This window comes from Melospiza georgiana, chromosome 2, assembly GCF_028018845.1.
Source record: "Melospiza georgiana isolate bMelGeo1 chromosome 2, bMelGeo1.pri, whole genome shotgun sequence".
Classification (NCBI taxonomy): domain Eukaryota; kingdom Metazoa; phylum Chordata; class Aves; order Passeriformes; family Passerellidae; genus Melospiza; species Melospiza georgiana.
The window spans coordinates 59,533,020-59,559,121 of NC_080431.1; the positions used below are offsets into that span (position 1 = coordinate 59,533,020).

Genomic DNA, 26,102 nt, shown 5'->3' on the forward strand with positions numbered 1-26,102 from the left:
CATTTTAGTTATCTTTCTCAATTCATTCTTTAAATTGTTGTGTCCTTGCAGATCAGAACTGTGCACTGTACTCAAGATAGGTATTGAGATTTCTCTCAGAGCAGCAAACTGTCTTCTGTCTTGCTCTTAGTACTATTCTTGATGACACTTTACATCTCTGTTGTTTAGGGTTTCATTTTTTGGGGTTTTTTTTGGTTTTTTTTTTTTTTTTTTTGGTTGCTCTTGCAGTTTCAGTCAAAGATTTCAGAGAGCTGATATCAGCAACTTCAAGATTCCATGAACTTAGACTTCCAGGTTTGACAGGTAATTCTATGCTTTACCTTACACTGATCTACTTCTCAAAGCCTATCTTTTTACTCACCCCATTTTGTGAGTCCTTCTGGAGCTCTTTACACCAGCATCTGATTACCTGAAAGAGTTTAACATCCTGAAAGTATCATTCTGTCTGCATTCCCTTTTCTGGGTCATTAATGAAAATGAAAGATTGTTGCATAAAACAACTTAAGTAAGCCCAAACATTTCTGGGAGAGATATTTGCTAACTTTTCTCCACCTGAGAAAGTAACCAAAAGTACTCTCTGCTTCCATCCTTCAACTATATTTCCAACTCAGCATAGGACATTTACTTCAATTCCAAATTTGTTTGACAAGTTTTAATAAGAAAGGTGCACAAATGCTCTTTAAAAATACAAGTATGTTCCCTAGTTGGTCCTTGTCCGTGCACTTCTTGACTCACAAACCTGCTGTGTCACTATCTCCCTTCACAGAAACTACACTGGCCCTTTCCCAACACATTGTCTTTATCCATTGGCCCTGTGATCATACTCTTCTATGGAATTGGCCTTTTAGTGTATGTACCAACAACTGTCAAGATACTATCAGGTTTGTGAAAATGATACTTTTGTTTCCAGCATAGATACTTCCCTCTGTTTCCCTTTTAATTGGGACTCTGCAACAATTGCATCAAAAGTATTTTAATAGCAAAACAATTCAGATTAAATACATGTAATTTACATACTGAGCCCTTCACACTGGAAGGGGCCTTTGACATATTAGGAGGGAGGCTTTCTACTTGCAGGTGCAGGGATTTGTCTCAGAGAAAGAAAAATTTATTCATTTATCGGTGTTCCTCTTCAACTAAATAGCTGATAATATTATGAATGTGAGTTAACTTTGCAACTAATTTTAGTATCTCATATGTCTCTAAAGTAATTTGCAAGGAAGCCACATGGAAACGATGACTTTAGATGACTGGAATTTTTAGACTCTTACTGGCTGTGTGTGTGCTGTTTCCAACACTGTCTCCTTGTAAACAAAAATCAAACAGCTGAATAAGACAGTGATGCTCAGAATCTATTAGCTTCAATATATGTGCAATATAAATTTTGAAGTTTAAAAGTACTACTTTCATCTTAGTGCTAACAAGTCTGACTCCACCAGAAATATCTATTTGTGCCTGTCTTGTGGCTGTTTTTTAACAGGAAGACAAGAGTCATTAAGCGCTATACGAAATTTCACAAAAACGAGCAAACCAAACCAAACAAAAACCAACAAGAACAAAACTAGAGAGGATATGAGGATGTGATGTTATTCTTCAGGGTGAGGAATGCAGAAAGCCTTCAACACCACCTACTCATCTGCTTCCTTCATTAACTAGTTAATAGTTATACTGGGACATCATTAAGATTAAATGACCTACTAAAGTAAGTCAGTCTATTAAAGCAAGAAGCATTACCCCCTCACAAAACACGTCCTCACCTATCAGCTGTAGATGTATCTTTATCTCTGACTTCTTCCTCAAGAGATCATTGCCTAGTTGGAGGCATGCATGGGAAGAGAACAATAAAATGCTTCATGTTACAGTAGCCACAGAAGCAAAAACATCATTTAGATTTTTAATGTCCTAAAACAGAATCTGTCTCTTCACAGCAGTCAGGAAGTGATAGTGCATATTTTGCTACCGAGCAGGGCATCCTTTATGCCTTAACTCAACAAATCAAACCATCTTGCCATCTGATAGGAATAGGTTAGAGAGCATTAATACACAAACCTTTCATCTTCTAAGTATGTTATTGGGTTTTTTAATAGTTTCTTTAAATTCTAGTATGACTTAACAGCTGTTTTGTTGCTAAATGTCATGGAATCTTTTTGCTGACCACATTTGCACCGTGTATTCCTACAATTTAGCATGAATATAACCTATGGAAGCCAGCATCTAAAAAATCACAGTAGAAAGGGGAAAAAATTATTCTTCCCTTGGTGCCTTGCAGATAGGTATGACAGTAGTGAATACAGTAGTGAATTAGTACTTTGGGAACATGTACCAGTCTTTCTTTCCCTGGTGATAAGCTCAGTTTGTGAGTGAATTAAATTAGTTTCTCCACTAAGTTACCTAGAATTGATTTAAGTGCTCTCCATCCTTAATTGAGATGTAGGATAGGAGGTGGGAGAGGATAGTACATAACTTGCATATTCTTAAGCAATGGCATTAGCATAACAAAATGGGAAAAATTAAGAACTTTCTAGTCTAAGTTGTATCTGTTAAGTGAGCATCTCAGTAGTTCAGCTTTAAGAAATCAAATAAAAGTAATTTCAGGTAAAAGCTGAGTGGCTAAAACCAACAAGAATTTGACCATACCGAGAGGATGTCAATATGGACATAACTAAGAAAGCAGCACTAAACTTTCATAGTGTTTGATAACTTCTTTCCTCTTGCTTAAAAATTAATATATTAAGCATTAAACACTTGAACATATTGTCCTCCATAAAATGCTGGGTATTTTTTAGTTGCTATATCTGGTGCTTGCTCTCTTCTACTCACACTTTTTCCTTTTACCATTCCCCTGTCTGCCCTCTGTTTAAAGCTACTTTAATGTCCCATTGAATTTCCGCTCAGTCTCCTTCATTTTCATGTAAATGGGAGATGCTATTTAGAGAGTCCCGCAGACTAAGCAGTGACTGGACCTTCACCTTGAGTGTCAGCTTCCTAGAAACTCCCCATGCTCTACTTTGAAAGACATGAATTGTTCGGAATCCTGTTTCCTTGGCTGGCTTTCACAACCCAAAATCTCAGCTTTGTTATGGGCCAGCAGTTGTTATATTGTCTAGAGCACTCTGTCTTAAAAGTTAAATCTCTTCCATTCTTTTAGTACTGTTTTGCTGCAGCACTTGAGACTTAAATCATAGAACATGTATTATGAATTACATATTATGCCTTACTATCAAGAAAAAGCCTATCTATCATGCAGATTTCAGATAAAAATAATTAAATTAAAGGTTTCAAGAACCTCCAAAATAAAATAACTAGTCGTTACTTTTATTCTTGCCCCACTATTTTTATCTCCAAAAGGATTCATCCAGTACAAGAAGGGAATCAAATAACAATATTTAAATTACAAAGTAGTTATATCATAGTCAAAAGAAATATTAATCTAGCCATGATTTAAACACCACTTGCTACAATTTGTTGAATATATAAAATAATACTCCTATCTCACATAATCAGCAGGCTACCTGGAATAATTTTTTTGTTTGTAAAAATTTATAACTTTATCAAAACTCTAATTCTTAAGTTAATTTTCAAGTTGAAGTTTGAAAATAAAAACCTCTATATTATCTGTGAAAATTAATACGCCAAAAGCTCTTACTGTATTTTTACCACTGTAACTTTGATGTGACATTTGCATACCAGAATTCCTCTTTGTCTTATAAAAGCTTCAGAAAAACAATTTGGCAAGCAACATTCCTGGTTTGTTGAATAAACCAGTTCTCTTAAAACTCACCAGAATTTCTCCCTAGAGAATTATGCAACAGTATTTCTTAAATCATCTTGAAGCCTCACTTTTTCAAACAAGATTTAGTAAAGTAACAAGACAATCTATGACCCAAGGCCCTTTAGAAAGAGGCACGATTAAATCTAAGTCTGTAACTAGTCCACTTGAACTCAAATAGATGCTATATTTAGGTGTTATTAGAAGAAGAAAGAGCACTCTGCTATGTCAAGTCTGATAATGAGATCACAAGGTCTAAATCATTGAGCTATCATTCCATATTAACCCTTAAACACAAAATTCAATCTCAAGTAGTGCACATTGGATAATTTTTTCTCTTTTAATACCAGATGGAGTCTCATCATTCTGTCTATCTGAAATTTGCCTGATCTTTTCTATTAAAAGGCGTAACATAGGCATTTATTGTTTCACTACCAAATATTTAATTTTTTATACCAGCTATCTTCTTTATGCTGAGTTATTTTGGAAAATTTTATCTAAAATGTTTCTGGAAGCAAATTTAATGGAAACCTTTCCATACACAACACTATAGTATGATGTTTTTATCAAAAATACCCAGTTCTCAAACAAGAACAAAAGCCATCAGTTTAGATGAGGCAGGACAGCAATTAGGCAACACCATGGGTGGGAAGGAGCAGCAAAAGCATTTTCTCTGGCAGTAGTTTCATTGTAGTGTGGTTTACCTGTGATTTGAAATTGCACCTGAAAGCTTTTTTTCCTACTGAACCTGAAACAAGGCCCATGCAGAAGAAAGCAGTGCAACAAACTAGTTTGGTACAAATATCAGAGATGTCTGCATTGCATTTAAAGCATCAACTGTACCAGTGTACCATAAAGGAATCAGGATGATCCTCCAAATTGGTCAGTTGCCATTTTCCCTTTTTAATGTAGGAAATCAAATGCAAAAACTGCTCTGAGAAAATGCTCCATTTGCAAGTTCAAATACTCAAGTTCCATAACATCAAAACTCTTATTATTTTTTAAAAAATAACATTACTCACTTCCCATATGCATATAAATTGATGTGATCTTTGTAAATATTTTCACTGTTACAGTGTTCAACCTCTTGGACCCTGCTTTTTCCTACCCTGTCAGCTTCTCCTAACAATGTTTCCAATGGAACTCTTTTTATGATCTAGTGCAAGACAAGGAATATAGGGGAATTAGTTGCAGCTTTGTCTCAAGTAAGAGACTTACTTCCTACGTAGGAGCTGTAGCAGCTGCAACAGGATCGTCAGGGAAAGTCTATTTCATTATACTCAATGAAGTTGAAAAAATTACTTTAGGGTTCTGCCAGTTGTAACATGTGGCTTATTTAATTAGGTACAAGTAATGGGAGAACTCCCCAAATTAAATACATCTGAGACAATTACTACATACACAACACAAATGCTTGAGAGCTCTGATCTCCAGATATTGCCTCCAAAATGTCCATGTGCAGCACTCTTACTCTCTCTTAATGGTTAGCTTGGGTGTTGCATGACACAGCCTGTGTAGGGAAGCATGTAATTACTACTAGAGATGAATAATAGTGGCAAACTGGGAGATTCACTTCAACAGATCACTTCTGATCTAGATTAAAATGCTACCAAAGACACATCCATGCCTTCCAAAAAAACCAAGGCCATCACCTGGCACAGGAAAGGAGACTACGCTTTGGTTGCAGGGTTAACTGGAAGGAATGCCTGGCCGGTGGATTTGACCAGTTCTCTTTCTATTTTTTACAGCAAAAAATCTAATTTCAGTGACTTTATTAATCATATACTTTAAGATCTTCATAATCCATTTGGGTGGTGCGACAGAATAAATATTGCAGGTATTTAGAATGGGTGCATCGCTTACTGAAGCTTTTGTGTGCACTAATGAAATTTGGGGAATTACTGTTACAAGGCTGAGGGGGTTTTTCAGGAAAAATGTGGTTTGCCTTGCATAGTATCACAAGATTTGGGGGAAAAAAGTAGTTAGGTGATATTAAAATTTTATTTTATACATGTGTGAAAAACGCCAATCCCTTGTTTTTAAAATTTTAAAAGTTTAATAGTAATAAAATGGTTATAAAAATAGTAATACAATTAGAGTAATAATAATTTGGACAATTTGAATTAGGGCAATATGAGACAATAGAGACAAAGAGTTATGGACGTTTGGGTGCCTTTTTCTGGGCAGCAGAAGCCCGAAAAAGGACACTCGTTAACAGAGGATTAACCCTTAAAAGCAATAGCCTGTTGCATATTCATACACCTCACACATGATGCATAAATTCCATTCAAACACAGGATTCTGTCTGGTCATCCTCAACTTCTTCCTCCGAATCCTAACAGCGCCTTCGAGGCGGGAAGAAGTTCGTGTCTTCTGCTAAGAGGGCAATAAATGCTTTTTCTCTGAAATTCAGATGTCCTGTGGCTGCTATCTCGCTGCAAGTCCTTTCTTTAAAAAAGTATCCTACATAGCGTAGTTTCTATTTTAACTTTTTTCATAACCTAAAACTATATTTAACACACTACTTAAGAGATATAACTTTCTTACACAACACATATAATATTCATTTTAATATTTGCGAAAAGCCAATCATAAAACACGCATTTTTCACACATGCAGGAGGGAAAGTTGCAAATCCACGTTAAGTACAACACAGGACTAAGAAACTTGGGCGGCTTTCACACTAGGGACAGTCCCCACCGGACCGCTGCTCACGTTCCGTGACAGAGCAGGACGCCCCCTAAAGCAGAGGTCCCCACAGGCTGAGCAGAGCGGCCGGCCCGCAGGAAGGCGAAGCGGGACAAATCCCAAACCCCACCCCGGGGCTGGCACCGGGCTCTTCCCGCCGGGCACAGCGCGCGCCGTGCCGGGAGGCTCCGCCCCTCGCGGCGCCACGCGCGGGGTGAGGGGGCAGCGGGAGGCGGCGCCATTTTGGGCGTGGGGGGTCGGAGGCGCTGCCTCCGCCGCCGCCGGGAGCCGCGGCCCTGAGGTTCGTGTCCTCCCCCGCGTGTGGCCGCTGCTCGGCCAAGCCGCTTCTCCTCCGCCGCCAGCGCTGCTACCACCGACCTGTGCCACCGGCGGCGTGGGGATGGCGGTGTGAGCGCGCAGGAGCCGGCGGCTGCTGAGGTTGTGTGACGCGGGCCCGGCGCTGAGGGAAGTGTGTGTGTGTGGGGGAGAGGAGTGGGCTTTGCACCGTGGGGAAAGGAGGGACGGGCGCCTGATCCAGCTCCCCGAGCCGTGAGGCCGGTGGCCGTGCCTCCGCCTCGGACCCGCCGCTGCCAGCCCGGTGTGGGTGGGAGCCGCGCCTGCTGCCCCGGCTGCTGTGCCGTGTGAGGGCGCTGGGCTGTGCGCCCCGACACCGCCGGACCACCGTGCAGGGAGAGCCGGCCAGTTCACTTGTGTGTAGGTTCTGCCAGATAGGTCTGAGTTTTCCTTTTGGGAAAGGTGTTATGCGGGTTGAGTTCAAGACCTTGAGTTAGTTGGTTGATTGAATCTTCTGGATGTTTCACAGGTCAGTTGAAGTGGTAAAGAAGTGGCATCTCTGCCGGCTCAGGTTCAGTGCTTACAACCAGTTCTTTACAGAAATGATAGAGATACAGAAACATTCAGGAGGTGAGAGTGTCAGAGAGACTGCATTTTCCTTGAGCATACTTGCTCTGTCCTCGCCAAGGACACAGGCAGATATGCTTTTGAGTGCAGCTTCAGTGTTTCCAAGGTTAGTGAGGGACAGTCTGTTAGAGATTAGCAAGAAAGAATATTCCTATGTGGGACAGTCACAGAGCAGCATTTTCTGTCAGTGGAGATCTTGTCATACAGCAAATGTTCACAGGTTTACTCTTTTAATTCCCCATCATGAAATGGGCTCTGCTTAAACATCATCCCTGAAGATGAGGACATAGAAGCTAATAAAGTTACTTTTTTACCTCAGCACTATGGAGCAAGCAGGACATTTTTTTTCTAGATGAGGATAGACTCAGTGAATAGTAGTAATGCCATACTTGCTTTCTAATAGACAAAAATGAAGCATGAAGAAGCTGGGGGCATGCATACAACGCATAAATCTTGAGAGGAGGCGAGAACATGGTACCAATTCTGAGGAAGAGAGAGAGTTGCTTGGCCATGTTTCTTCCCCTTCTAACAGTTATGCTTTCTTCCAGGTACTAAAGTCAAGTGCGGACAGTAACATCTCCTTGGTTTAGCCAGTTTGAGATGAGAATGGCAGGTTTCTCTTCCTTTGGATGGTAGGTGATAAAGTGCCTAGCGTAACACCTTTTCTTGTGAGTTTTGTGAGTGAACATGTTGGGATAATGGCTACTTACAAATCTTCCCATAATGCTACCTACAGATCCTTTTCAGATAAAGAAGAAAATTATTTTCCTATCCAGGATGAATGGCATGTAGCACTTTGTTAATATTTAGTCATAGAAAGTTGAAATGTTTCAGAAAACACTGGAATAAACCTTCCAGTAGGAGAAATGTGTTCTTTTGTGTTTGAAACTGCATTTATTTGGTGGGGAAGAGTTTACTCTTTATTGCATACTGTGTAGTCTTCAAAATCCAAGAAATTCAGACTAATAGATGGATAATGACATGGCATTGTGGTTAGTGCCAGCTTGCTTTGTAACAGCTTGTCTCTGAACCTGTCTAGAACCTAGTGGTTTCATTCTTAGAATGTAATCTATTTGGGACAGGGATTTTTATGTGTGTGTTTAATTTTAGAAGACATGCAAGTAAATGCTCTTGGTCCCTAACAAAAGTCCTTAGCAGTTCCAAAACCAGGACCATAACAATAGATTGCAGCTTTGACTTTAGGTCTTACTTGACTTGTTGTAAATTGCAAATGCTGCCCAGAACCTGTTTGATTGCTTACCTAAATGAGTTAGTGGATTTTGGTTCATGGCACAGAAAACAATCCTCATGGTTGAAGTGTTTGCATTTTATTGGTGTGTTAGTAGTGATCTCAGACATCAGTTTGTGTGTTGGAAATTGGCATATCCTTATCTTTAAAAGAGATTTCAAACACTTGGTGAAATAACAGCTGGTAGAGAATAGCAGTCACATAGGTCAGAGATTGCTGATGTAATTATTTTTTCAAACAGTCACATTTTAAAAGCATGATTTGTAAATTATTTAAGGCATATCATCAAATGTGACTGCTTGACTGATACAGCACTAACGTTTTTTACTAGAGATGAGCAATAAGTAATGTAGCAGTCTACTTTAAACCATTCTTGTGGTAGGTGATGTGTGTTTTTCTTCTGGGTGAATCCATGGACAGTGTGATGTCATAGGCCTGAGTAACTTCAGCTTTTTTATATTTTAAAAATGTGCATGCTGATAACGTATTGATTCTTTTTTCTAAGATGCTTCATGCTGAAAATACAGCAAGGCTCTTGGAGTGTCAGGACGAAATCGGAATTGAGCCGTATCCTAAAAGAATGAAGTCAACAGAAGGGGCTTGTGAGAAACTCCCTGATGATGATGACAAAGGTGCTCAGAAGAAGGTGGATGTTGAGAGAAAATCAAATGGTTGGATACCTACGTGTGCCTTAGACAACCAAGGGCAACATGAAATGCAGAAGCAAGAGAAAATACCTTCTGGTGCCTTGGGATCCTTGAATGAAGTTCTCCCTGAAAATAATCCAGTACTTAGTCAGCCAATTGATGTAGAAAATGGGCAGAATATAAATCCTCCTTTTACATCAATGAATTACTCTAAAGTTGAAGAAGAGAAGGACCCTTTTATTACAAATAATGGTGGTGAAGATAATACTGAAAAAAGCAGTGCATCATTCTCAATAAATAGAAATCAATCAGATGAAGACTTCTTTACAAGCAAAGATTTTATAGGACCTATTTACAAGCCTGCCAAAAGTAACAAGCTGGACAAATCTGGCAATTGCAATGAATGTAGGAACACTGGAGGAGATGAGAATGAATTGTGTGAAAACAGATGTAAAAGAAAGGAGGCAAAGAAGATGCAAGCTGTTTCTGCCACTGTACCAGAGATAGATGATCAGCTGGATCAGTTCTATAAAGAAATTCACCAGCTGGAAAATGAAAATTTAGATACTAATGTTCAGGAAAAGGAAACTGAAATTTCTGAGGAACAACACTCTCCATTTAACTCCAGTCAGAGCTCACAAGAAAATTATCAACCTGTCATTTTGGGCAGTCCACACTCATTTTATGAGAATGGACAGTGTTCTTCAGGGGAACAGAACAGTCAGAAAACAAGCAATGAGCAGCAGTTAGTTGTGGAAACAGGTGGCTGGAAAACTGAAAATACCTTTAATGACCAAGTAGATACTTGGAACTGCTCAGTGCCTGAATTCAGACCTGCTTGGCAGACTAGAGCATCTTTCAACAAACCTCAGGGACCTTTTCCTCCTAGATTCAGCCATCAATCCCATTTTCAGATATTTGATTCTCCACCTCAAATCCCAAATGTTCCCCCTCCTCAGAATGGAGGATTTCCTTACAAAAGTTACCATGGAAATACTGATATCAGCAGTCATGGTCCATTGCTTGATCAAAATACCAGCTATTCTGGTCATGCTGACATCCATAATACTCAGGTCTTCAGGAATGGGAATAATGATCAGAATGGACTCCAAAGTAATGGTTTCTGTGAAACCAGAGAAGAGCATTGGAATGATCCAAAAGCTGACAGTACAGGAGGAATGCACAACTTTTCTTCATTGCAGTTATCTGAAGAAAAATTCAGTTCTTCACAGAAATTGCTTCTAATCTTAAGAGGCCTGCCAGGTTCAGGGAAAACCACACTTTCTCGGTAAGTGCAGACTTAAAGCTTGAGAAGTTCATTCAAGTAAAATTTTTTAAGAATTTCAAATATATCTGTAAGCACTAAGGAAACATCTTAGTTTTTAAATTAGACTCTTAAAATGCAGCAGTTTAAAGCTGTCATTTGTACTTAAAGAGTACAAAGTGGCCGTAAATATTAAAAAGATTTACTTGGGGCTTTTGTCTCCCTCAGAGTTTTGATGACCAGGAGCTCCTCTGTGTTAAATTTAAAATGTTGAGCATCCATTAAATTGCATAGTCTTTTATTCTGAAATTTTCGTACTAGTATGTGGCAGTCTGCTGCTTTGTTTTAATTCTTAAACTTAAAAAATCCTCCCATCAAGTCTAACAATACCAATTTGACTGAACCAGAAGTCCTTTTTCATGCCCATGTAAAAATTTTCAAAGGCCATTAGAAGAATGCTGCTGCCCTGAAAATACCTGGTTTTGGTGAATTGAAGAAACTGAGCATTATCTCATTCCATTTTTTCATAGCATGGTCTGTCAATTACACTTCCTTGTTTGTGAACAGTGCACAATAAAAACATTATTTTTTCTTCCAAATGTGCTTGTTGAAGTCTGACAAGGTTAAAAACAGGTAATATCTCCAACTTGGATTTTCCCTTTGTGGTTTTTTGGCCTATTTTAAAAAGCACAGAAAGTGGACAGAGCACAGATGGTACCTGTATTAAGTGAAAGTAAGTTTGTCTTGTGTATGTAAAAAAAGAAGTTTTTGAATCAGTACTTACTGATTGAGTTTCATCCAGAAACTACATCACAGGATATCTTCTGTAGTTATCATCTGTTGTATGTGAGGAGTCTGTGGGATAGACACAGTCATCATGTTCTTATTTGTGTTTTTTAATATAAAGAAGTAACATTCTATTTAACATTCTATTAGTGGATTTTTCCTGGTATTTAGGAGACCTATTACAACTAGAAATCTCCAATAGGTTTTTTTTTTACATATTTCAGTTGTTTTTACGATAATATTTTTATAGTTACTGATTGCTGTATTTTGCAAGCCTGCATTTTTGAAGCTGCATGTCCCCATTTGGTATTACTGTAGTAATTTCTTTAATATGTGAAGGCAACATAAAACATTTAAAAATAACCCTGTGGAAAAAATGCTGCCTCATTCAGTTTAGAGATTGGATACAACTTAATATAAAGATACGAAATATATTTGTTTTCTGTGTTTGGTGTGCTAAATTGTCTCTGAATCTTTCTCCCAATATATGACTCATATAATCTGAAAAGTTTTAAATATCTTCAGGTTTTTAAGAACAAATATCTGTGCTTTTTTTCATCTCTCATAAGTGAGATCAGTTACTAATTTTGTTTAGCAGATGGGAAAATGGGCACTATGAGATCAAGGTTAAGAACAGTTACCAAAAGTGAGTGCAGAATTTGAACAGCATGGGGCTTGCTTTTCAGTGTCTTCAATTACATGCAGTTTCATGTGTTTAATGCTTGCTTGCAGTTGTTAATTCCCGTGAAATCATGAGTCTTGGATATCCTTAGGAAAGAAACATCCCAGAATTAATGGGTGCCGATGGGGAAAATACCTTTATTATTAGTTAAGTTATATAAACATGTTTTGAACATGTTTTTCTGTGTAACATCATAGAGTTCTGCAGCGTAGCCTAGGACAGCAGTGATGTTATATCTGATGCCATATTAGTACCCACAGGTATCTTTGCAGATATTTGCATTTTTGGCAGCTGCAGACAAACCTTTACTATTTGTGTCAGTAAAATAACTGCCAAGGAAAAGCAGAAAACTGGCATTGTCTGTGTGGATCAGCACTAGAGGGGAATGAGGTGTGTCTTGTGGGTTTCCCAAGGTGGAAATGACAGCAGAGCCAGTAGGGAGACCTTGGAATATCAAATTTCTATGAATAAGGGTTTTTAAGTACAGGCACTTTTCTCTCTGCCCGCAAACTTGACTTGTGTCTGTCTTGAATCTTCCACTGAAGTTTATTTTTGGTTTTGACTCTTCCATTCCAACTAAACAGTTGGAATTTGGGCATGTTTTTTGGAAGAGAGTGATGGGTGTGAACTAGTTCATTGTTCTGCTTGGACGAGGTCTGTCACCATCACTGGATCAGGTCAGGTATGTCTTTGTCAGGCCTGAGCTTAAAAACACCTCTGAGATTTCTGTGGTCTCACCAAACTTCTCTAGTGCAGTACAAAACACCTAAATAAGAAAGTTGTTCCTAATCTCCAAAATGAAGTTCTGAAGACATAATTTGCATGTCCTGTGTAATAACATGTGTTGTTATGTGGTAGAATGTGGCTCATGTTCTTTGCAGCTTCCCTTCTGGTAAGGGAGAGGTTTATTCACTGTAATAGGTCCACGTCAGACCTTTTACTGTCTCCACTGCCAGACTAAACAAGCGCAGCTGCTATTAACTTCTCCTTAGGTGTTGTGTGCCTGTAGCCATCTCGGTAGCCATCTGTTCAGCCCTCCCATGTTTTTCAGCATGTCTTTTGAATTGGGAAGTTCCACACTGGATACAGTGTTTCAGAATTGACCACACAAGAACCAGGTAAAGTGTGGGTGATCTCTTCTCAGGTGATCTACTGGTCATGCTTCCTCTACTAAAGCCCAGGTTGTGATTTGCCCCACCTTTGATGAGGGTACACCATTCACTCATCTCATTTGATGTCCACTGTAATCCTCAGACTCTTTTCAACAGAGCTGCTCAACCACTCACTTCCCTGCCTGTGCTGAGGCTTAGCTTTCATCATTTGTACAACTTTACTCTTTCTCTGTTGAGCTTCCTGATGTTTTGTTTTGCTTAGCTCAGTTCCCAGGTTTTCCTGTGGCCTTCTGGATAGATGCCTCACTGTTCAGCTCTGTGTTGAGCATCTGGTGTCATCTGTAAGTTCTCTGCCTCATCATCCAGGGTTATGATGAAGATACTGAAAAAGTGATCTTACTATATCCTTTGTTGTTCTCTGCTTGTTACTGGCTGGGAGATGATGTTGGAAGCTTTGATAATTTCTGAGTATGCTGCATTCATCACTCAGTCCTCATTGACAAATGCCCTTGTTTCATCAGAGTGTGTTCTGGTCAGTAAAGAATGGCTTGTCTGTTGCAAACCCCACACTGGCTCCTCTTGGTTATCCTAATTTGCTTAACATGTTTGGAAATAGATTCTGAGTATGCACTCCATTGTTTCCAGGACAGAGCTTAGGTGAGCTTGAGCAGCCATTAGTTCTTTGGGTCATTGTCTTTACTTGCCTTAAATATGAGCACATCAGCCATTTCTGGCTCATTGGGGAGCTCCCCTCATCTCATGGATTTATTTCCTGTGTCCACCTGACTTAGACAATCCCAGCCACTGAGGCTCATATGAAATCTGTTTCTTAACTATCCATTAACTTTCCATTTTTGTATTCCTGTTCATATCCAGTCATGGCTTTTGGTCTGTTCTCACTAATTCCATATCTGCTTCTAAACAGTAAGCTGATTTCTTCAGTTCCATCTCCAGTCTTCATCCCATTTATGCCCAGATTCATCTTCTCCCTGTTTCAGTCAGTGATATTATTTCCCTCCCAACTTCATTATGCCTGTGCCTTCCCTCTGCTTCACTCTGCCTTGGCCCTGTTTCCTAGCTCTACTGCCAGACCAAGTTGCTTGTTCCAGTGTTTATACCACTATGCTTCCCATGTCCTCCTGTTTTAGGCCAGTTTTGTTCCTTTTGTTGCCATTTGAGTGATGGGAGAAATGTGTTCCTATAATGCAGTATTGGTGCTGAATCAGCTTCCTGCCACTGCCAGATTGCTCTGTTCAGGACTGGGTTTGCTATGAGAATCATGAGTTCTTTTAACTACTATTTGCTATGCACATGACATTTTAAAGTTGAATACCTTGGGCAGATTTACAAAAAGGTTTTGCAGGGCAAACAAATGCATGTACTTTGTCAGATTTCACTTCTTCAATCCAAAGCTACTCAGAGAAAAGCTTGGAGTAGCAAAATACTTTTGTTTAAAAAATAAATGCTTTATTTTTTCCTTGGTTTTGGAAGAGATTGAGCATTTAGTTAAAAATGTTAGAAAGCAGTTTGGCCGGACAGATACTCAGCAGTGATAGCTTTAGCCCAAGTAACCAAAGCCTGCTACAGTTAGAAGTAGATGATAATGTGATCTTACAGTCCTGGTAAAAGTTATAGGAAAAGAGACTTGTATTTTTAAAATATTTTGCTACTGAGGTTGGCAGCAGTTGCAATTTGCCTTTTCTCCATAAATACTTAAGCATTAATTTGAATAAAAGAGAGCTTAATGAAATTGAAAGAGTGCATATTGGTGTCATTTAAGAAGTCTGTTTTTAGTTAAATCCAGTAACATATAAAGACAGTTCTCTTTCTCTGGGGCCATTTTTCCTTAGAGGGAAATCTTCTGAAGGGAAGAGTTAGAGTTAATGCTTATAGCTGGATGTAGAAGCAGTGGTGTGCTGTTGTTTCTAATTATATGTTTATTTTAACAGTGTTATAAACAGTGCTTTTAGAGGAGCATTTACACAGCTCAGTGATGCTGCATATTTTGAAACTATATTTAGTTATTGCCTACCTTCTTCCTCATCCACAATATAGTAACTATTTTAAATAGGTGAATTATTTATCTTTTTATTATAAAATCATTTATCAAAGTAGACTAACCAGGATACATATTTGGGGACTGTTCTAAAAGGATTTGTGTGTGTGCAGGCATTGGAAAAAATGTGTATTGGTTTGCTGAGTAGTTAATATTTTGGTTTCAACATGAGATTTTTGTATGTCAGGATAATAGCTTCTATTAGATCAGGTAGTATTTGTGGGAAAAGTAGGTGAGCTGCTTTAATTTCAGTGTCCTGCTGTGTTCAAAGGGGGTGTTTGCTTGGAGGGAAGGTTTAGGGTGAAAAGGATGTATTCCAGCAGTTGGATAATATGCTACTCATTTCAAGCATGTGCACATACTTGCTTACCTGGAATTTGACTCAGTGGAAATACATTTATCTTTTTTTCTTTTTTCATCTCTTAAAAGTGGAGTATTATCTCTGTGGGTTTAGATAGTAGTGATGCTTTCTTTCTGTAGATATGATTTTTGTTCTTTCTGTTCTCTAGTTCATAGGACTGGGAAAAATTTTACTTCCAAGTACATGTTAGAGGTAAATGAATTATGCCATATGATGTCATCCAGTAGTTTTCTGCTTTGAATTTTAGAAGTTTAAATACTGCAAATACAGTTTACTATATTAAGTCTGTTATTTCAGTTCAGTTATATTGGTCCATAAACAGTTGTGGTGTGTTCTGAACTTCAAGGAATACTAACAAACTATTTCAAGAATACACTTTGTTGATGGGTTTGCAAGATTTCAGAACCCTTGTCACTGTAATTCTTTATTGCTACTAGTGATGTTTGGAAGATATAACAGAAGAATTCAATTCAGTGAGTTATTCTCCAGAACATGAACAAATGGAGTCAGTTCTTAGAAATAAAAATAAAAATCAATGTCTCATTAATGCTGATTTGTCAGTTCATATATTCCTATAGATACCTGATGCTCAGGCCCCTAGGAACTGTAGAGATGTGTCCATCTAGTCAGCCAATAGAAGAATCCCAGATATTGTTTGCTATCTTTTTTATTAAGGCAGATGGTTCTTTAGGATATGTGTGTATACTTTCAGCACACAAGGAGTGAGTGTGGAAGACATATCCAGTTTTTCTTGCATTATTAATTGGCAAATGTAGCATACTGTAAATAAGAGAATTGAGCCATGTGTGAAATCACAGCCAAGTAACTTAATGAATATAAAATTGTTAAATATTTTATACAAGAGAGGAAGAGGGATAAATATTGCTGGTGTGTGTGGTGTATGATTTACTGGTGCCATTTGATCTATTTAGAACAAAAATAGATGATTGATCCTCCTGCACTCTTATAAACCAGTGTAATGCACACCCTATTGAAAGATCTAGGCTCTAACAAAACCTATAATTTATATAAATATAAATTGATAATATTTATAACAAAATCAATTATTTATCAGTGTTCAAACGAAGCAGCTGAACTTTAAGTGTATCATGCTCTGCTTTCTCAAATACCTTTGCTATTTATCCTGAAGCAACCATAACGGGCCTGTTGTTGGTGACAGGTGGCAAAACACAGCAAATTCCTTGTGTAGGAATTACATTCAAGTGGCTCTTCCTGCAGATATATATGGGAAAGCTTGGTAACTGAGAACTAGCATATCTTTGTTCCCCTAAGTTATTTGGGATCTGGCCAATTTTTTTGTTCCTGCCACCTCAGCAATAGTGCAGTCCCACGTACTCCAGTGCAGTTTGGATTTTGTAGCCTGTGGGTATGTTGCCTATTTCTGAGCTGGAATAGTTGCCTAAATTTCCATAGATTTCTGAGTGTTGCAGCGGACTCTACATGTTCTGTGGCACTAACGGGCTTGTTCTGTTTTCAGATTTAAATATACCATAGAATTAAAAAGAGACAAGGAGTCTCTTAAAGTTCAATCTACACCTATTCTGTAGGCTGGACTTTAAACAGAATTGTACTGTTGTCTCAGTTATATGAGGTTTTCCTTTAAATGTCCATTGCCAAGGACTTTCTGAAACTAGGTTTACATTTGGCAGAACGGAGAGTTCTCATGATCAGATTGCTTTCTAGACATATTTCCAAGTGAGGATTGAGATGGAAAATGTTAGCAAGTATATTTAATTATCATGAGGTACTTATTGCAGTATAGCCGTAAAATTAGATGAATGCCAACATCTCTTGGGAGTGGAGAAGAAACAATAAATGCAGAAATAGTGGAGAGAGGAAATATTGCTTTGATTTGGATTAGAATTATTGGTAATATAGATGGGTGTGCTTTTTATAAATCTGTCTGAAGTTTGCAAGAAGTTCAGAAATAGGTCACAGTTCAATCTACTTAAGTTATATTATTTTTAATGTGTTTATCTAAAAATTAAAAGTGATTCTGTTTTGGTGTTTTCCTTTACCAGTGTTCTGCTTGGTCGGAGTTGTGACGGCGTCGTGCTCAGCACCGATGATTATTTTCGTCAGCAGTACGGATACACCTATAATGCTGCTCAGCTTGGTGATGCCCATGAGTGGAACCGCAACAGAGGTTGGAATGAACAAAAGGCATCCCATTAAACTGTGTTGTGTCGAGGAAATAGTAACGTAGCATAACATCTATGAGTATTAAGAGTCTATATGAAAAGGAGTATATATATTTTAGCAAAGCATGTATAGAAGTATTTCAAGTGCTTTTCATACTTTAATTCATGTATGTATATATATATATTAAATTTTGAACTTCTGCAAGGTTCAGAGTTAAAAGTAGATAACCTTGTTTCTTTGGGCATGAGGCTCTTGTTTCTGCTTCTTTTCATTCCTGCCTGTACCTTGTATTCTTTCTCTCAGAACAGAGTGTTTCAGTCAGAGTAGATTAGTGAAAGAAAATCTGGGGCGGTTTTTTTTTTGAGTTACATGTGGTTTATTAACTTGCACAATTTTTCATTTCAGCAAAGCAAGCAATGGAGCAGGGAAAATCTCCAGTTATAATAGACAACACTAATACTCAAGCCTGGGAAATGAAGCCTTATGTGGAAGTGGTAGGTTTTGTTGCATGATTGTCACCAACTTAGACTCAGACTTACCCTGGCTGCATGGGATAAGTTGATACATTTTGTCCAGAAACATTTTTTTATTCAAGTTGTTAAAAAGAGAGACTGCTTATTGATAATGATTAGTAATTGGTGTGGCAGTGGTTTAGATCAGTTCAAGAATTGACTTGATTTAATTTCCTTAGCCTGAAATGAAAGCTAAGACAGGCTGGGTGTAAGTGAAATTCAGCAAGTACCACAGCAGAGTATGCTGTTGCATCTGTTTATTATATTTGTCTTTTATTTTTTTCTTGCTTTATGTGATCATGATACGTATCACACATATTTCTTTGCTTGCTGCAGGCTCTAGAAAAAGGATACAGAGTGGAATTCCATGAGCCAGATACTTGGTGGAAGTTTGATCCTGATGAACTAGAAAAGTAGGTTTTTCTTACACAAATCATGGTACTTTATATATATAGAGAGATAGATAGATAAATATGAATGCATAAATATATATGCAGTAAGTTATATTTTATTCAAAATATTTTCTCAAGTTCCTTACCAGTAATATGAAATGTATTTTATTTAAATAGGCATTTTGAGGTATACATTTACATGGAAGTTTAATGGATAAATAAGTAAACCAGCTCTATCTAGTTGGCCCAAAATGTCAGTATTAAAATGTTGGACATGTGTAGATGTGACTTAGAGTACTGCTGAACATGGGTTGTTGAATTTCTGGGTTCTGAGAGTGCTTGGGAAGCTGCTTATTCTTCTTGGTTAATGTCCTTTTTGTCTCAGATATATCTGCTTTAGGAATCTATGAGGTATCAAACCAGCTCAAGGATATTTCTTTGTTTGAAAAGTAGTGTAATATTTTCACAGTTGATGACAGAGTTCTCTCACTGATTTTTGTTTTATATACATCCAGCTGACTTTGCCTCTAGTTGTTTCAGCTTTGTGAAGTAGCCCCTACAGTGCACGAATGTATTTTCATATATATATATATATATATATATATATATATATATATATATATATATATATATATATATATATAATGCCTGCATTACTGACTTGGACTCTGTTGGGTTTATAAAATGTTCTTAAGTTTTCACCTTTTGCTCGTAAGCTACCACTCACTTGTTTCTAGAGATGGAGTTCTCTCTCTGTAGAATGATAGTAAGTTTTTCTAGTTTGGCATGCAGCACAGCCAAGTTAGGAATCTTAGTAATCAGACACTTAAGATTTCCATTACACAAAACAGACTAATTTTCCAGGAAAATTGATGTTTCCAGATGATCTTAACAAGCAACAGGGTAAACTGTTGTGTTGTTACTGTTGAATTTTATTGTTCAATTATTAATTGTAGGAGTAAAGTTGATCTCTTTCCCAGAGCAGAACCCTTGAACTGTGAAGTGCTGTTACTAGTTTTTAGAAGATTCCTAGAAATATTTTAGCAGTTCTAGTTGCTTTAAATATTTAAACAGAGACCCATTGCCTGGAAACTTTATTTTTTGTGAATTTAATAAAGGTGGTGATGTAAGTTTTCATTTTGTTCCTTAGTTACTTTGGGAGAGGGCTCTTAAGTTTCATCAGCAAACTTGCTGAGGGTGCAGTGGTAAAGGGTAGTATGGAAGCATTTATTAGTGGCAGAACTTCTATCAATAGGTTTTTTAGCTTTTATCAAAAGATTCTGTGTTCCTCCATGCAAAACAGTCCTCCTCCCCTGTCTGTTAGGAGCCTTTGCTGGTATGTCTGCTTTGGTTCAGATAGATGACTTTGTGCTCTCTCAGCATAGCGAAGCTGCCAAAGAATGAGTGAAGACACGTCTGAAGAGGAGATACCAGTATTAAATGACACTATACAGCAAATTGATTTCCTTTTTTAAATCAGTTTCTACGCTTGATGCAATTTTGCTGCTGGTGATATTATTATCCTGCAAGGAGAAGTACTTCATCTTTTATGAAGTGATTATGCACAAGTCCATTCAGTTGTGGATGTGTGTGCACTTTATGTCCAGTGCACTTGAGCTGTAATTTTTTTCTAGGAGTACTAAGATAGTAAAATATTGAATATTGATAGGAAAATATTGAATAACTTTCTGCTTCCACCATTTGGCATTAAATGACTTAGACTTGCTCTTCTCATTTTTTGTCTGTTACAAACGTCAACTGCTTTATAAAATCCACATATTTCTAGAGGGTTAACTTTTTTCTCTATCATTACCCTTGCTCATATTTGTGAATAAAATTAAAACAGCTAAGACTCACCAAGTGATTAGTTCAACATGCAGCTGCTCCTGGGCTGCTTTAGCACAATGTAGAAATTAAAAGCATTTAAACAATGAGCCACATGCAATGATCACTCCAGCTTCTGGTGTTGTCTTAGGGAAGAGTGTGAGGGAAATGCTCTGTTTAAGCGTTTTCTTCACAGAAAGCAAGCTGATAAAATGCACCTTTAAGGAGCCAATGTAATTTTGAATAGTTCTGCGATCACCAGTTCTGCTTCCAATCTGAATGTGAAGTTAGTGTGCTACCTGCCATGTGCTTTGAGCTCTTGTCAACTTGATACTTACTTCTTTGTTATAATAATACTCCTCAAGTCCTGAGGGGACTAGTGATGAGGAATCGGTCTTCTAAAATATTTCTGTATGGAATATTGTCTTTCCAGTGTAGCCTGTTTGTTCCCACTGTTGATTTCTCCTCTTTAGAACTGATGAAGTTGTTAAGGCCCATACCTCTTCTGTCCCTAGGGGAAAGTACAAAGATGCAGAAATATATTCTCTGTTGGTTTGTTGGGGACATAATTTAGCTTGGACATTATTTCTTGGCAAGAAGAAGTGTTGGGTTATGATAAATGCTTGTTTATGCTATCACAACCTTTTGTTTCTGTTTTATGTCTCTTCTTTTAGATTCATTTCCATTACAATTCTGTCAATTCTCTGACATTCAGTTTGTGCATGAGGCTTGTGGTTTTCTTCTGGCAGAGACTGAAATTCTCTGCTAACTTGGATTTTAAGGTCCTATTCCATAAATACCAAGGAGATTTTATGTATATGTTTGTGTGTATATATATATATATATATATCTGATCTCATATAATGTGCTCAGGTTCTTAACAGACCAAGTTCTCCCTGAAAGTAGCTGGTTACTGAGCACTGCAAGAATGGGACAGCACCTTTGATACCTTTTCCCTTACATGTGTTTCACTACATTTCTGAATTCACAAAAGTGCGAGTTACAACTAGTAGATTAAAGTGTTCTGAGTGTGTTTTTCTGGTTCAGAACTAAAGTCACTTCTTCTTCTGTAGAGGTTTCCTGATGAGAAAATATTCTGTCATTAAGTCTTGCAACAGTGTAGTTGCATATTTTATGCTAGTTTGAACATTTCTTTCATAAGGAGTAGTCTGTGCTATTATTAATCTCTACTCGTTAAAATCTGTACATGTAAATCCTACATGTAAAATCTGATGAATAAATAGTAAAATCCTTCTAGGGTAATTCAGGTGCATAGTTATAGTGAATAACATCATATTTGTGTATGGAGAAGAACAACTGTATTGTTTACTGTTACTCATAATATGCAGCTGTGAATTGTTAAAATAAACCTTAATGCAAGTTGAATACCTTGAGAATGAGGATATAGTATAATGATAACAAGAAGAAAAATTGATAATTTAGAGGGTTTTTTCTTAGAGACTGTACATACAATTTTACACATATATATTTACTTAGATATAACTGTATATAGCTATAAACATACCACATAATTTATTGAAATTTTTGTTTTTGTAGGAGAAATAAGCATGGAGTCACTCGTGAGAAGATTGCTCAGATGTTGGAACGATATGAACATCAAATATCCATCCCTATTGTCATGAATTCAGTGGTACCTCCCCACAAAAACACTCAAAGACCACCTCTGCAGAGAAGACATAGGTGGGGAGAAAATACAGACTCATGGAGTTCTTTCAATATTTCCAGTAGCCAGTAACACAGTTGCAGTCAGTTAATAAGAATCTGTTATTTGCCCTTTTAAAACACATCACCACTTCCAATAAAGTAGTGATTTTCTGTGTTTTAAATAGGCCTATTTCAAGACCCATTTTCTTCTGGAGGTTGTTCTTTTTAATGGACTTGCATGTAAATAAAATTGTACATTTAATGTTTTTTTAAAACTATTAAAGTTGTAAGACCTTGGATTTTAGTAAAATATTTAATATAGTATGGCATATAGCAGTCTTTCTTCGGAAATCTAAGACAATGATGTCATATATTAGATAACTGTTGAGCAGTTTTTTTAAAGAAGGGGTCATATTAAGGATCTTTTAAAAGAGAAGTAAAGCTCAAAAAGAAGAGTTTATTTATGTAGTAATCAATTTTAATTATAGTTATTTAGTGTTCTTACCTTTTTGGAGATTTTTTTGAAAACAGTTATGCTCTGGATTGTCCTTTAGTTCTATTTGGCATGTATTGCCAATTGGCAAAATTTTGGCATGTGTTTTTGACTTCCGTTAAGAGGTTTAAATTTTTTGTTGTTGTTTTCTTGGGGTTTTTGGGTTCTTCCCTTTCTTTTTTGGTCTCAGAAGTTCATGTGGCAGCTGAAGCAACATTCTGCCAGTACAGTATTCACCAGATATAAACTGTGCAACCTGAATTATTTTTTTATTTATTCTCATCAGTAGTACATAAACTGTGATGATGTTGGCACACCACCAACTTGTTTTGTGCTGACTGAAAAAACCCCTAAATTTTATCACTAAACCACTGAAATTTCACAGCTGTGTCTTTCTAAGTCAGTTTCTTTCATTTGTGATAAAAATGAAGTTTTGAAAAATTAGGCTGTCAATTCCCAGTCCACAGTTAGGATGAATCAATTCAATATAAATAGTGGATATAATTCTGTAAAACCATCTTGCATTCCTAATTTTGGCATCGCCAACGTAATCTGTTTAGCACATAACAAAGAATGAGCCAGCATGGAGACTGACTAATTTACTGCTCTTTTTATCTTTAAAAAATTATGAATTTGTAAGTGTTGACTTTGCCTTTTTTCTAACAGCTTGCTGTATTAATAAAATACATTTGTGTTCAGTATTGTTGAAGTAGTTCAATGCAACAGTTTATATTTTCAGGCTCGTAGGATTTTGTACAGATGAACATTATTGCTGCCCTGCTATAGCTGAAATAACCTAACTGCTCTTGACTTCCTTATACACTGACCAAACATTGACTAGGAAATTTTGTCAAGAGCATGAGTATGTAACAAAAAGAATTTAGATGGTTATCTACTACTCATTTTGTGTCACAGTATCAGAATTTTGAAAATTGCAAAGCCTGCATAATTTTTTAAATTGTAGACAATTTTTCAATAGGCCCTAAAAATTACTTCATCAATAAAGTCTGAATACCATGAGAGCTGAAAATCAAGCTATATAATGAGGTATCTTTCTGTGGCTTTCTACGCCTATTGTGCAAATTTATGTTTTAATTATTTGAACCAGAATTTAAAATCTCACTAGCACCTGCATTGTTAATATATTGAATTATGTGTTTGTGTGGAAAAGAGATTCCCCAACTATATTAATAATCTTCCTTTATTGTCTGTTATTCATATCAAGTATTTACTGTATTTTAGTTTTCATTGTTGTATTTTTCCATGTCTCAGAAGAATCATGGATATCATTGTAAATGCTCATTAATACTTCAATTATGCCAAAGTTTTTATATTTAAACATGAAAGCACATTTCAAGTGTGGGCAAGATAAAAAGGTTTTAGACTCATTTTCTCATGCTATAACATGATAAAATATATTGAGGCTTATGTAATATTCACACAGTGCTAAGGCATGGCAAAAAAGAGCTGATTATTGAAGATTGAAATGGCGTTGTTTAGCAGTATTTATTTGAATAGGTACTAATTTGTACTGCTCTAAGATGGTGCAGCTTTTCTTGTGATGCCTCTTTAATTATCAGTGCATGGGAGTGTTTTTGCTGTGCAAAGCATGCTGATCAATTGGCCTGCAGTTTGAAAAGGACACTTAATGAAGGGAAGCTTTGCAATTTGTGTATCAAACATTTGCAATTGGTTCATCTGTACAGCTCTATTCTAAGGTAAGTACAGTGACATGGTAGGTGAAAACCCACTGGAATTACTGTCCATGTAACACTTCTGTTTCATGGTATAATCATATTTCATGAGGATATGACAGTCACAGATCATAGACATATCTCAGAAGTTGATTTTACACTATACTATTTATAGGTAAAAAATTATGTGAAATACATGTTACAGATAATGAATTTCTCATGCCCTCAAAACCAAGGAAGATTAGTTATTTGATCAAAATGTGCAAGAAATGTAAGAACTTGCTGCTTAGCTAGACAGGGGATCTGAAAATTCTTACTGTCTGTACTTTCTGTACAGTACTTCTGTTGATGATGATACTGTAACTAGAATGATGGCTTCCCATTGTTTACTTTTTAAATAAATTGCTAGTTCATCATATTTCATGAAATAATAATCTCAGATTGGTTTTTGTTTTTAAATTTAACTAATGCATACAGCCATAATATTATAAGTAAAAATCCTAAGTTTTTCCTGCATACTTGAAACTAGTGGGATGTTTGGTAAGTAAATTTAAGAGTTAACTTTTCTAAGCATGAAATTTAAATGAAAATTAATTTGTAGAACATACATAAATTGGTTCATTCTCAAGGCATCAATATAGCAGACCACTTAGCATTAGCTTTATATGGAAAAGTGCTTTTAGTTTTACTGCTTCATCTAAGCTGCTGTTTCCTGGTTTATTGGTTTATATCCTGAATTACCAAAAGTTTTCATCAGCATTCTTTGGGCAATGTAGTTTTCTTATTTTAATTTTGTATAGTTAAGAAAAAATTACCACCCCAAGACCAAACCCTGAAAAACCTGTGTGCTAGTTTTGGGTGGGATAAAGCTAGTTGTTTTCAGAATAGCTGATCTGGGACTGTGTTTTAGATTTGCCTGGAAACAGTATTGATAACACAGGGGTGTTTTTGCTACTGCTGAGCAGTGTTTACACAGCATCAAGGCCTTTCTGCTCCTCTCAGAGTTGGGAGGGGACAAAGCTGGGACAGCTGACCCTGGGTGACCAAAGGGAGATCCCAGACCTTGTGGCATCACACCTGGTAGATAAAGCTGGAGGAAGAAGGAGTGAGGGGGTTTGGAATGGTGGTGGTTGTCTTCTGAAGTAAGAATTCCATGTGATGGAGCCTGGCTTTCCTGGGAGATGGTTGAACACCTGCCTGCCTGTGGGAAGTGGTGAATGAATTCCTTGTTTTTGTCTTGCTTGCATGTGCAGCTCTTGCTTTACCTGTTAAACTGTCTTTATCTCAAACCGTGAGTTTTCCCACTTTTACCCTTCTGATCCTCTTCTTCATTCCATCAGGAGAGAGTTGAGTGAGGGGCTGTGTGGGGCTGAGGTGATGCTGGGGGTAAACCATGACAACCTGGTGTAACACTGCTAATTTTTTGAGATGTGATGTTAAATTATCTCCTGTGAGGTATCCTGTCTTCTGTTCTTGTAGCCATACCCTCTTGAAGTTCAATTTAGTTTGCCGTGATGCATAATTTTTTAAGCTTTTTGTGTTTAATAAGAAGGCCAAGATTTCATCTGACATCTGTCTCTTGAAACCTTTTGCAGAGATGGTTGTTTCTCTGCTAATAGATCACTGAAAACAAGGCTTTCTCTAGCTAAAACCCATAACATTTATATTTATTGTTTGTGTGTCTTTCCTGTTGTAATTTAAACTGTTGGTATTTTCTTCTTTTAGCTGAACAGTAAGTTTCAGTCCCAGTGAATTAGAAGAATTCTCACATTCATGTGTGGCATGTAGTTTTAACTGCTGCTATCTCCTAGCAATCATGTTCTC

At 37.1% G+C, this 26,102-nt stretch overlaps 1 protein-coding gene across 5 annotated transcripts in view; it reads left to right on the forward strand.

Annotated features, from left to right (window-relative positions):
* Positions 1-6,686: 6,686 nt before the first annotated feature.
* The window catches only part of N4BP2L2 (NEDD4 binding protein 2 like 2), a 40,002-nt gene continuing 20,586 nt past the window's right edge, over positions 6,687-26,102 (forward strand). For 2 of the 5 annotated variants that reach the window (XM_058045093.1, XM_058045097.1), the window contains exons 1-7: positions 6,687-6,758; positions 7,927-8,010; positions 9,133-10,562; positions 17,578-17,702; positions 18,104-18,192; positions 18,547-18,623; positions 21,984-22,127. In XM_058045093.1, coding sequence (XP_057901076.1) covers positions 8,008-8,010; positions 9,133-10,562; positions 17,578-17,702; positions 18,104-18,192; positions 18,547-18,623; positions 21,984-22,127 — 1,868 coding nt within the window. In that variant the 5' untranslated portion in view covers positions 6,687-6,758; positions 7,927-8,007. Of the gene's footprint in view, positions 6,896-7,926; positions 8,015-9,132; positions 10,563-17,577; positions 17,703-18,103; positions 18,193-18,546; positions 18,624-21,983; positions 23,286-26,102 lie in introns of those variants that run through there. The other 3 variants (XM_058045095.1, XM_058045098.1, XM_058045094.1) reach the window with 3 other exon arrangements.